General features: G+C 36.4%; 1 protein-coding gene across 5 annotated transcripts in view; it reads right to left on the minus strand.

The window, feature by feature from the left end:
• The window catches only part of PTPRZ1 (protein tyrosine phosphatase receptor type Z1), a 208,563-nt gene that overhangs the window by 25,289 nt on the left and 169,859 nt on the right, over positions 1–13,415 (minus strand). For 3 of the 5 annotated variants that reach the window (XM_086395876.1, XM_086395873.1, XM_086395875.1), the window contains 3 exons: positions 9,030–9,121; positions 6,267–6,352; positions 43–63 (listed from right to left, as the gene is read on the minus strand). In XM_086395876.1, the coding sequence (XP_086252002.1) occupies positions 43–63; positions 6,267–6,352; positions 9,030–9,121 (199 nt within the window). The remainder of the gene's footprint in view (positions 1–42; positions 64–6,266; positions 6,353–9,029; positions 9,122–13,415) is intronic. The other 2 variants (XM_086395877.1, XM_086395874.1) reach the window with 1 other exon arrangement.

Here is a 13,415-nt window from a genome sequence, read left to right on the forward strand (position 1 = left end):
TATTTCTTGGCTATAAGAAAATGCAGTGAAATAATGCCTTACCTGGTAAAACTCTTTCAGTGTCTAATGAGGGAATGAATGCCAAAAAAGTAAAGAAATCAAATTCCACAGCACACGACAAATGAGAAAAAAAAGTGTTCATATTAGGTTTACAATGGAAAACCATGATCATGCAATAAATACATTTGTCAAATACTAACACAACAGAATGTTTCAAACAGTTGCATGCAAATCAAAATTTCTAACAGTTCGGAACCTTAAAATCATGTAAAAGGAAAAAAAGCACTTTTAAAAGGGGACAGTGGTATAATAACATGATGAATTTTTAAAATGTTGATGAGAAAAACCACATATTTGATGACACATTTTGACATATGAGTCAGATTTGCTAATATTCAAATACAATTGTATTTGATCATGATAGAATTAATTGAAACTGAATTAGTGATACTTTTTTTGTTGTTGATTTTGAGTAATTTTAAGACTAAACAGCATCCTTAATTAGGTGGTTTGTAACAGATTTAGAGTTGTCAACACATTAGACATCTCCTAAAGTTTTTTATCATATATATTATGTCTTTGGAAATAAAATTTAAATAGTATAACTTTCTACATACTTAATTAGTAGACTTCTTATTAATTAAAATTAAACCTCAATGAGTTGAGAAAAATTATTCCTGCCATTTAGCTTTTAAAAAGAATTAAAATCCTTCTAAGGTATATCTTCTATCTAAATATATTAGTTTGGAATTTTCAATTATTTAGTACACATTAAGATAATAACATGAAAGCCTTATAATTTTTGAGAAAATATACAATCTAAATATAAATCTGATTCATTGGCAAAATGGCTCAGCCCTTTACTAAATAAGCATCCCAAGGCCTCTTGTGCAGCAAGTCATTCTGATTCTAAATTTAAAAACAATTTAATATATGACCCACTTAAAAGGTACAGAATTATTAATTATTAAGCTACTTATTAAGTTAATAAAAAGCTTTCTTCAATCAATGAGTTAGGAGCAATGGAATTAAGAATACACTTTTTGAGTAAAAGTGTAAGGTTATTTTATTAATTTAATCATCATGAACTGCCTAATACTATTTAAAATGATTTATGATTTTATAATTATGAAAACTGTGTATCTACTTTTGTATTTATGCTATCAGCAACTTTTACAATAAATTGTCTATTTTTCCTTATGGATTTTAACATCTTGAATGTTAGACCCATCCTTAACATATTCTTCTTTTTGCAACTAGGATTTTGTTTGATCGATGCCTGATAGTTTCTGTAAATTCATATTGCACCACCTAGTAACCTCTGTTATGTTAGGAAAAAATAATTTGATGTTTTAAAAATATAATTCTTCATATTATTCCATTTTATTTAGTAGTCACCTCATAGTACTTTCTTATTCAATACAGCTATGACTTAGATTTCTTTTAAGATTAAATTAGCTGGCTTTTACTGTTTTTAATTTAGTGACAACATATATTTCATTTATCTTTCCTTTGGTATTTTAAAGCTTTCTAGTCTCTGTCATTTTCCTTCCATAACTATGCTCTTGGGGATCTGATTCATGGGAAGAAGTTGCGGGGTGTATTAGGTACTGTGGTATAGCCTCTGATCAGGGTCAGATCTCAAAGGGCTTCAAACAGGGACATCGATTGAGTACTTGGAGAGGCTGAGGTTGGGCTGGGGAGCCCCTGATTTCTAGAATGGAAAGGACAAGAGTGTTAGATTTCAATCCCAGCCCTGCTATTTGCTTGAATGCTCAATTGTGATTCCTTGCGACCCCATGGACTGCAGCCTGCTAGTCTCCTTTGTCCATGGGATTTCCCAGCCAAGAATACTGGAATGGATTGCCATTTCTTTTTCTAGGCTATCTTCCTGACCAACAGATAGAACCTATATTTCCTGCATCTCCTTTTTTTTGCCTTTTCATACTGTTCATGGGGTTCTCAAGGCAAAAAGACAGGACACTGAAAGATGAACTTCCCAGGTCGGTAGGTGCCCAATATGCTACTGGAGATCAGTGGAGAAATAACTCCAGAAAGAATGAAGGGATGGAGCCAAAGCAAAAACAATACACAGTTGTGGATGTGACTGGTGATGGAAGCAAGGTTCGATGCTGTAAAGAGCAATACTGCACAGGAACCTGGAATGTTAGGTCCATGAATCAAGACATATTGGAAGTGATCAAATAGGCGATGGCAAGAGTGAACATCAACATTCTAGGAATCAGTGAACTAAAATGGACTGGAATAGATGAATTTAACTCAGATGACCATTGTATCTACTACTGTGAGCAAGAATCATTTAGAAGAAATGGAGTAGCCATCATAGTCAACAAAAGAGTCCAATATGCAGTACTTGGATGCAATCTCAAAAACAACAGGATGATCTCTGTTTGTTTCCAAGGCAAACCATTCAATATCATGGTAATCCAAGTCTATGCCCTGAGCAGTAATGCTGAAGAAGCTGAACGGTTCTATGAAGACCTACAACACGTTTTAGAACTAACACCCAAAAGAGATGTCCTTTTCATTATAGGGGACTGGAATGAAAAAGTAGGAAGTCAAGAAACACCTGAAGTAACAGGCAAATCTGGCCTTGGAATATGGAATGAAGCAGGGCAAAGGCTAATAGAGTTTTGCCAAGAGAATGCACTGGTCATAGCAAACACCCTCTTCCAACAACACAAGAGAATACTCTACATATGGACATCACCAGATGGTCAACACTCAAATTGGATTGATTATATTCTTTGCAGCCAAAGATGGACAAGCTCTATACAGTCAGCAAAAACAAGACCGGGAGCTGACTGTGGCTCAGATCATGAACTCCTTATTGCCAAATTCAGACTTAAATTGAATAAAGTGGGGAAAACCACTAGACCATTCAGGTATGACCTAAATCAAACCCCTTATGATTATACAGTGGAAGTGAGAAATGGATTTAAGGGACTAGATCTGACAGACAGAGTGCCTGATGAACTATGGACAGAGGTTCGTGACATTGTTCAGGAGACAGGGATCAAGACCATTCCTAAGAAAAAGAAATGCAAAAAGGCAAAATGGCTGTCAGAGGGGGCCTTACAAATAGCTGTGAAAAGAAGATAAGTGAAAAGCAAAGGAGAAAAGGAAAGCTATAAGCATCTGAATGTAGAGTTCCAAAGAATAGCAAGGAGAGATAAAAAAGCCTTCAGTGATCAGTGCAAAGAAATAGAGGAAAACAATAGAATGGGAAAGACTAGAGATCTCTTCAAGAAAATTAGAGATACCAAGGGAACATTTTATGCAAAGATGGGCTCAATAAAGGACAGAAATAGTATGGACCTAACAGAAGCAGAAGATATTAAGAAGAAGTGGCAAGAACATATAGAACTGTACAAAAAAGATCTTCATGACCCAGATAATCACGATTGTGTGATCACTCACCTAGAGGCAGACATCCTGGAATGTGAAGTCACGTGGGCCTTAGGAAGCATCACTACAAACAAAGCTAGTGGAGGTGATGGAATTCCAGTTGAGCTATTTCAAATTCTCAAAGATGATGCTGTGAAAGTGCTGCACTCAATACACCAGCAAATCTGGAAAACTCAGCAGTGGTCACAGGACTGGAAAAGGTGAGTTTTCATTCCAATCCCTAAGAAAGGCAATGCCAAAGAATGCTCAAACTACCGCACAATTGCATTCATCTCACATGCTAGTACGGAGAAGGCAATGGCAACTCACTCCAGTACTTTTGCCTGGAGAATCCCACGGATGGAGGAGCCTGGTAAGCTGCCATCTATGGGGGCACACAGAGTCGGACATGACTGATGCAACTTAGCAGCAGCATCCACACATGCTAGTAGAGAAATGCTCAAAATTCTCCAAATCAGGCTTCAGCAATATGTGAACTGTGAACTTCCAGATGTTTAAGCTGGTTTTAGAAAAGGCAGAGGAACCAGAGATCAAATGCCAACATCTGCTGGATCATCGAAAAAGCAAGAGAGTTCCATAAAAACTTCTATTTCTGTTTTATTGACTATGCCAAAGCCTTTGACTGTGTGGATCACAATAAACTGTGGATAATCCTGAAAGAGATGGGAATACCAGACCACCTGAGCTGCCTCTTGAGAAACCTATATGCAGGTGACAGAAGCAACAGTTAGAACTGGATATGGAACAATAGACTGGTTCCAAATAGGAAAAGGAGTATGTCAAGGCTGTATATTGTCACCCTGCTTATTTAACTTATATGCAGAGTACATCATGAGAAATGCTGGGCTGGATGAATCACAAGCTGGAATGAAGATTGCTGGGAGAAATATCAATAATCTCAGATATGCAGATGACACCACCGTTATGGCAGAAAGTGAAGAAGAACTAAAGAGCCTCTTGTTAAAAGTGAAAGAGGGCAGTGAAAAAGTGGCTTAAAGCTCAACATTCAGAAAACTAAGATCATGGCATCTGGTCTCATCAGTTCATGGCAAATAGATGGGGAAACAGTGGCTGACTTTATTTTTGGGGGCTCCAAAATCACTGCAGATGGTGACTGCAGCTATGAAATTAAAAGACGCTTAAGTTATGACCAACCTAGACAGCATATTAAAGAGCAGAGACATTACTTTGTCAACAAAGGTCTGTCTAATCAAGGCTATGGTTTTTCCAGTAGTCATGTATGGATGTGAGAGTTGGACTATAAAGAAAGCTGAGCGCTGAAGAATTGATGCTTTTGAACTGTGGTGTTGGAGAAAACTCTTGAGAGTCCCTTGGACTGCAAGGAGATCCAACCAGTCCATCCTAAAGGAGATCAATCCTGGGTGTTCAGTGGAGGGACTGATGTTGAAGCTGAGACTCCAATATTTTGGCCACCTGATATGAAGAGGTAACTCATCTGAAAAGACCCTGATGCTGGGAAAGACTGAAGGCAGGAGGAGAAGGGGACGACAGAGGACGAGATGGTTGGATGGCATCACTGAGTCAATGGACATGAGTTTGAGTAAACTGCGGGAGTTGGTGATGGACAGGGAGGCCTGGCATGCTGCGGTTCATGGGGTTGCAAAGAGTTGGACAGGACTGAGCGACTGAACTGAACTTCCTGCATCTCCTGCTTGGCAGGCAGATTCTTTACCACTGAGCCACCTGGGAAGCCCCACCCTGCTATGTACTAAGATAAGATACTTGAGATAGGGAGATTATACTATATTATCCAGGTGAGCTCCAAATGCCTTCAATCCTAAATCCTCATAAGAGTGAGGCAAATGGAGATTACACATTCATAGGTGCTAAGTCCATTCAGTTGTATCCAACTCTTTGCAAGGCTATGGATTGTAGCCCTCCAGGCTCCTCTATCCATGGGATTCACCTGGTAAGGATACTGGAGTGGGTTGCCATTTCCTTCTCCAGAGGATCTTCGCACATCTCTTAGACTGGTTCTTTACTACTGGCACCACCTGGGAAGCCCATGCTGTTTACTGGTTGTTAATAATTAACTTTTGTTGAAGATGCTTTCATCAATATGATTAGATATAAAAACAAATAACTTCCAGAATTGGGTGAATGTTGATTGTAGACGTATCTAGTACCATGACTGACATGTAGGGAGTGCTCAACGAAGGTGACTTTATGCTGTGGTTTTTACTGGTAACTGTTGGCTGAGGGCACACTATTTTGAAAAATCTTCTTAACTGATAATTCAGTGGGCCTTGATAAATTTGCAGTAAATTTCCCTGTGCCTACCATCTAAGAGTGTTTTACAGACTACTACTAGAAAAATTTTCAGTGATTGTGAAGTTCCAATGTTTTTTAGAAATGCGTATTTTCTTGAGAAGATGGGACTTTACCTTGGGTAATATTTATTATGCCTTGTATAATAAGCGTTTTTGCATTTACACTGTTGTAATCCTTATAGGTAGGAGTTTGTATGTACTTTGGCTCAAAATTATGAAATTTACTAGTTTATTATAATCTATATGGTTTAGAAAATTAAAAGGAATCAGTGTTACCAATTCAGATTAAAAAAAGAATACTATAGTTCTGATTTTATGGGAATTAAACATGGTTTTGTGTTTCCAACTAGTACAACTGAATTTTAAAATGGAAAACCAATTTGCTAAATTATATAACTATCACACATATCCTAAACACATAACTGATTATGGAAATAATAATTTCACTAGAATGGAAATGGTTTCAATTCAAGAAACAGCCTATTGGTGAATTTCAAAAAATTACTATTTTCCATACTGTTTAAAAGAGACATATTAAAATCATACCTCAAATTCTTCAGTAAACCCACTACTTGCATGTAAGTCTGCAACATGCTTTGGAAAGTGCTTTATTGGAATTGCTCCAACATCATCTAAGTGAATAAAAAAAATTAAGTTGGAAAGGATAACTCAACAGAAATAAATGTGCCTCTCATTTGTGGGGATTTATAAAGAGCTTCCTTCTAAAACAACTTCAAAATTCAATTATTCCTATAATCTCAACTGAATCTATGTTCAGAGAAACAATAAACAACAATTATCAGTTTTCCCTACATTTACTATTAATCATAACCTGCATTTTAGAATTCTGATTTGATCAGCAATCTTTTCCTTTCATACACTAAAGAGAAAATAATTAATTTTCAATGTTACGTTATAAAAAACACCCAATGGACTGCATCGCTTTATGGATAATTTTCTTTAACATGAGTGGGAGTTGCCTGTCAATTCTAGGGGGAAAAATGCAGAAATAATCTATTTTCAATTTTACTATGGATTTAACATAATATATAGTGCAATTTCAGTTTTATACAATTGTACGATTTAGAGTCTCTCCATTAAATTGTCAGATGTTTACATTTGAAAATATTTTTTCTTTTTCTCTATAAATAATAGAAAACATTTATATGCAGACTATTCATTAAGTATACTGTCAAGAACCTTTGGGACTTTTAATCTGTAAAATTTCAAGAATTCTAACTTGAAAAAAATGCTATGTAAACAAAGTCACTGGATCTGTTAATTAATTGTGAAGGGGCCAATTTTTTTACCTGTTTCTGTTTTTTCTCTTTTTTCCCCCCTGGAAAGGCTTTCTTAGATTAAACATATTACTAGTTCACAGTGTGCAACTTCACAAGTGATATCTCTGACAAGGAAACATCAAACACATTTCACTAGAAACAGTTACTTACATCAACAGATGTTCAGCATCTAGGCCATTTAATATTTTTAAGCTTCAGTTACCAAGAATTTGTTGATTTAAAAAAAAAATTAGAATCCATCTGTTCTCTTTCAGATAAGTGTACCTGAATACTAAAATTGAATTAGCAAGTTAAGCTTAAGAAACACTAGACAAAGGTGTAATTCCACCTTCACACCTACAGAAGCACCTTGCCTAGAAGTAGCTTTTATAATTAGATAAGAAAACAGAAATAACTTGTCACATCTAAATCATTAGTCCTAAGCTCTGTCAAACCCATGGATATTCCTCAGCAGAGCTAACCTTTTTCCATGAGTAAATTGATTACTTCTCACTTGCTATCATGTCTTCCAGTAATTTCTTTTACGAATTGGTCTGCAAGTAGGTGAGACTAGCTTATCTTTTTATTTTCTGATTTCACATGAACGTATGCATATGTTGGGGGTGCTCAAGAGTGCATCTTTGAGAGCTGAGCAGACAAAAGGAGGAGATGCCCTTGATCACCATTCTTCTGAGAAATAGGACAGGGGGTTCTGGATTTCCTGGACAACCCAATTTTGGATTATTTTATTTATTGTTAATAATAAACTGTGTTGGACTTTAGATAATGTTAGAGTTAATTTGCTTACCCATGCTGACAGGGTATGTAGGAGAGGTATGTTTGACAGTGAAGGGAACTAAACCCAACAGATAACTGAGAGCAATCAGTCTCAAAAATTCTAAGCATGTTAATAAGAAATGGTGCTGTACTAAAAGAAAGGACAGAATTTTAATATAAACTGGAAAAGCCAATAAAACACTGGTGGTTAAAGACACAAAGTCGATAAAAGAGGTGAAAGAGCAAGACAGGTCTAACTCCTACGTCTGTTGAAAATTACAATGAAAATGCTTCTGTTTTATTTTTCTGTTTTTTAAATCGCATGAGACTTCAGAAGATAACATCCTGTAGAATGTGCACCTCAAGCAGTAACATACGGCGTCTCAGACAATTTAAAAAGAGACTTCTGTACAAAGACACGGAGAGGAATGTTTGCTTTTGCTTTCCCTGGTCTCCTTGTCCTTGTATCATCCTCTGTCCTCCTGTTCTTCCTTAATTCCCACATGTCTAGACAACTTTTTGTTGTTACCACTTTTCATCCTGAAATGTTATAAAATGCTAATTCAACAAGTGTCTGCGACCTTAGTGACAATGTGATTTCCAGAGTCAGTGAGAGTCTTAAAGTGACTCCTGCTAATTCTTGAATATTGTTAACTAGGTAAGTTCTGATAAAGCAGTTGATGCTTCCCAGGTATTCAACGGTCTGACACTTTTACTTCACATATTTCAGGCAACCACACTTTCTTTGTGCTCATGTTTCTCTTCTACCTTCACTGTTATATAGTTTCTTTATTTTCCCCTAATGTAGTTAAGAAAACTTTTCCCACATTCACTCAGATAATCAGAAAGAAATTAAAGTTTATTCTTATTTTTGTGGGTTTTGTCCTGTCCGTCCTTACTGCATTGATTTAGTCTGACTTTTGGTGTTTAGATATCCACTAAAGTAATTGAAATAACTGAAAGTCAGCATTATTCCTTACTAATATATTATTGCTATAAATATTTATGTTCTTTAACATATAACATCTGAACAACTATAAATTATTTTGTCACATCACCTGTATGGTTAAGAATATTCAAAATTAACAAGTTAAAAACCTGAATGCCTGATACATAATATTTTAGGCAACATAGACATTTACTAATCTACATTATAGCATTTGCAAAGTACTTCAATAAGGACAAACCTTCCAACATCATGCTTTTCATTTAACATCTACCAGCTACTCTGGGTCACACTTTAAGCTATTACCTGAAATTGGAAAGATAGGTGTTGGAGGTGTGGATATTACTCGAGGGGAAGTACTGTCCTCTAAATAAAAATGTGCAGTCTGGAAACATTTCCTGGAAAGAAAAGAAGGCAATTTATACTACTAGCTGGAATGGACAAGAAGACAACTTCTGAGATGCTTAAAAATTATGACAGAAATCTTCAGAATTAAAAAACATAAGTGGAAATCTATCACCTACTTTTACAAAACACAGTTATTAAAGAATTTTACAGCCTCCAAATTTATCTCAGTTTTACCTGTTCCAGATGCGAAGAGCGAGCAGGTATCAGACATGCTATAAGCAAAGGTAACACTTGAACTTGCAGTTGGTGCCAAGGAGTAGGATAGCTCAATACCCTAGCTGCTCTTCTACTGTTGCTGTATACCAGGGTGTCCTGCCACTTTGGACAGGATCAGAGTGGAAAAGATAGCCTATCCAAAGCTATTTTTCACTCAATATTTAAAGGATCATGCCGTTCTGAGGCTATTCAGCTGCTAGCAAAAGTTAGCAAGGAATGACCAGGTAGAAGTGAATTTCCACTATGGTAACATTTTGATGAAAAAATACAGCTTTATATTACAAGTGTGACACTGTCGTAAGGACAAAACGAAGTGAAGAAATAATGAGCGTGTAACCAAAAACGGGTGATTTTCTCTCCAACAGATGCTAGCCTTGATGAGGGTTTTGAGAATGAATATATTTGGAATCAACCACAACTATGACCTACAAGGTCACCTGAATCTATTTTCATTTAGATAATAAGAGTAACATCTGGTAAGAGCTCATGCAAACTATTGAGAAGAGCAAAGAACCAACTGCTGCTGTAAACTAATGCAAACTATCATTAATTAAAAAATGTAGATAATTAAAACTGCTAATGACACTCTTTGATGTGGGTCATTTAATTTATTTGAAGCATTACTCATAAGTGGTTAAGTTTAAATGGAAAGATCTGTTTGAGTGAAAGTGCCAATCTCGTTTTTCATTTGAAAAATCCAAGCAACAAGATACTTATCCTAATGAACTTTAACATTTGTTCTTATATGACACACTTCAATTGTGATATTTTCTTTCAATAATCAGTTCTCTGCATAAAATTCTTCAATGGTTTCCCACTGGAATAAGAACGATATTCATTATTTCAGCAAGGGCGGTTAGACCCTCTGTGACCTGGTTCCCCCTCCATATCCCCACCAGCAGTCTCATCTCTTATTACTTCTTCTGCAACCATTAGGCTCTAACCCACTGGTCATCCCTTTCTCTTTCCAAGAAGTCCTGCAATATTATCCCAGGGTCGTGGTTCTTGGTGTTCCCTCTGGCCACTTGCCTCTTTCCCATCACTTACACATTGGCTTAAATGCCACTTCCTCTGAGAGTCCTCTGACCACCTAAGCTATTAATAAAACTATAAGCCCCTCTGGCTAAGTCACTATTCTACCCCTTTTTTGCTTGTTTTATGGCACTTATCACTCTCTGAAATACTTTATTTATACATTTGTTTATTCATCGTTCATAATTTTAGTTGGTCCTCCCTCACCAGAATGTAAGTCCCCCAAAAGCAAAGATCCACGTGCATGCTCAGTCGTGTCTGACTCTTTGCAGCCCTATGGCCTGTGGCCCATCAGGCTCCTCTGTTCATGGAATTTTCCAGGCAAGAATACTGGAGTGGTTTGCCATTTCCTTCTCCAGGGGATCTTACTGACCCAAGGATTGAAGCCACATCTCCTGTGTCTCCTGCACTGGCAGGCAGATTCTTTACCACTGAGCAACCTGTGAAGCCCAACAAAAGGCAAGACACTTGGTCTTAATGTAGTGTTAGTCCTCATAATAATGTCTGGCGTGTTATAGGTGCCCTGGAATATTTGTTCAATGAATTCACTGCCATAGGTATCAATAGTACAAAATTATATAGTTTATTTATAACTCTAATGTCACAAGTTTAAAAACAAATCCAAAGGTAATGATGTGCACAGCAAAAAAAAATAGCTATCTGCTGTGATAGTATAATCATAATCAAACCTGTGAGAGTACAGATAATTGACAGAACACACGAATGTCTTCGACAGGGAAGAGGTGATGTAGGAGGAAGACAAGTGCATGTACCATCAACTGTGATGTGGGGCAAAAAGGCCCCAAGCAAGGCTCATATCCTGAAGAGTGGAAGAAGCCTGGCAGAGTAATGAGAACTGGAAAGAGGAGGGCCACAGGTCTCAAGATGAAGATTCTTTTCTATTGAAAATCCACATCTGAGCAGAACTGACACCAGTCTGGAGCAGAAACTTCAGGAAAGTGTGGGTCATCTGTGCAACCACAGATGTAGTATCTTCTGCCCCACTGATAGGGAGACACTGGATTTGATACTTGCTTTTAAGATCACAGGATTAAAAATCTCTTTGATTCCTTTAAAATATGGTTGCAAAAGCCAGCTGAAAGGGCTTTTCTTTATTTTTCAATGAATCTTAGAGTTGTAAAATATTTAATACCTTAAGGGACCTAGTGCAATATCACAGCTAATATCAGAGTCCTTCCTCTAGCATCTCTGACATATAAAAAGGATTCAGTTTGAATCCTTCTGTGACAAGGAGCTTACTTCTCTATGAATCATCTTTAGCTACTACACATTTCTTACACTAACCCGAACATCAATCCCTTGTAAGTATCTCCAAATGGTACCCAAAGAGGAGACCCTCCTGTTCCAATGTAACGCCTCTTACTGTTGATATTTTTCTTATATTGAGCCTCAAACCTATCTCCCTTTTACTTTGACATATTGGCTTTAGCTCTATCTTACAGATTTTTAGATTGTAGTATCCAAATCTTTAAATACCTAAACCCTACCTATCTGTGGTCCAAACCTTTTTTGACTTTTCTCCTTGAAGTTTATGTTCAATAACAAATGTTGTAGATCACTGAACATGTCTTGCCTGCTCTAACTCAGTTATTTCTTCTCCCTGCTTTAAACATGGTTCTTCTTTTGACCAAAATGCCTCGGTCACTAATGTGCCATGCAAATATTTCCTTTCAAAAGACAGCTCAGTGGCATCTTCTCTGTGAAACAGCCTCTCATTTCTCAAGCAGATTCTTGCACTCCACTTTCTGTTTCTATTATAATGAACACAAACGTCCATTCACACTCTTGTTTAAAAAGATTGCTTTGAAAAATATGCTTAATTAATCCAAGAATGACCTTCAATTTATTTTAAATATTTTAATTAATTGGTGGTAAAAGTAATCATTTTGTAGTATATTTGTTTTGGGCCTTTATCCTCATTATATATATTTTTTAAAGATGGGGCCATGTCTTTTGATTTATGTAGACCCAATTTTAAATACAATGCCAGGAGTGCAATAGGTATTAAATGTTGAATGATTAGATGGATTTACAGTAGAATTTCCAGTAGAATTCCACCAACCATAATGTATACAGATGCATCCTAGACTCTCTTGCCTACCGGAGCCTCAAATGAGATTAACTTAAAATTTCAAAACATTTGGGAGGAAGAGGTAGAATATACAGCTAGAGAAGGATGGATTGATGGGTGGATGGATGGATGGATGGATGCCTAGATGGAGGATGTGTCTGAGAGAATGGGAAGAAGGCAATATCTCTTAAAATGGGAAAAGGCAAATTAAGACATATCAGTACCAAGGTTTAAGATGTTGCTAATATTCCTTGTAGTAAATTCCAGCTCCTCTTTTCAGCTATGTAATCAAACATTTGTTGGTTTTAGAAAATAAGTGGTCTAGTAATGTTACTTGTATTAACAGGTAACAAAAGAATCTTATAAATCATACCAATAAGCTTAAAAGTAGGAAACAATTAAAATAGTACAGGATTCATTCTGGATGAAGAGCATCTGTATGTGGCTTAGGAACTCTTTATGGTACAGTCTTACCTAGGAGGTGACATTCTATATAAAAGGTAGCGTGGCACTGGAGTCCTCCATTCTGGATGGTAGCTACCAATGACCCACAAATTTAAATTTAATATCAAGAGAAAAATTATATTGCTTCTCTTCCCACTCTCTGCAGTCAGAATAAGGGTGCCTATGGAAAACTCTGTTCTATATTGCTTTTGATGGAGTGCTGTTTATTTGAACACATTTTTGGTATTTTTCATATTCTAACTACTAAAAAAAGCTCTCCAAAATTTTCTCTTTGTCATCTTTAAAGTGAACTTTTTGAAGCTATTCTTATGGAAATAATTTTGTGTCTTGGAAACTTATGATTTGGCTCATGTAAATTATACCTTAAAACATCTGGAAAATAATTTCAAGGCATATTATTTAATGTATGACAAGATTTGGTATCTATGGTCCATCTGTTCTGTATCAGCAGTGAGTGTCTTCACGTCTATGTGCTAAGT

The sequence above is a fragment of the Bos grunniens genome, chromosome 4 (genome assembly GCF_055505025.1).
Source record: "Bos grunniens cultivar Pamir isolate PY7600 chromosome 4, Bosgru_T2T1.0, whole genome shotgun sequence".
Lineage (NCBI taxonomy): Eukaryota > Metazoa > Chordata > Mammalia > Artiodactyla > Bovidae > Bos > Bos grunniens.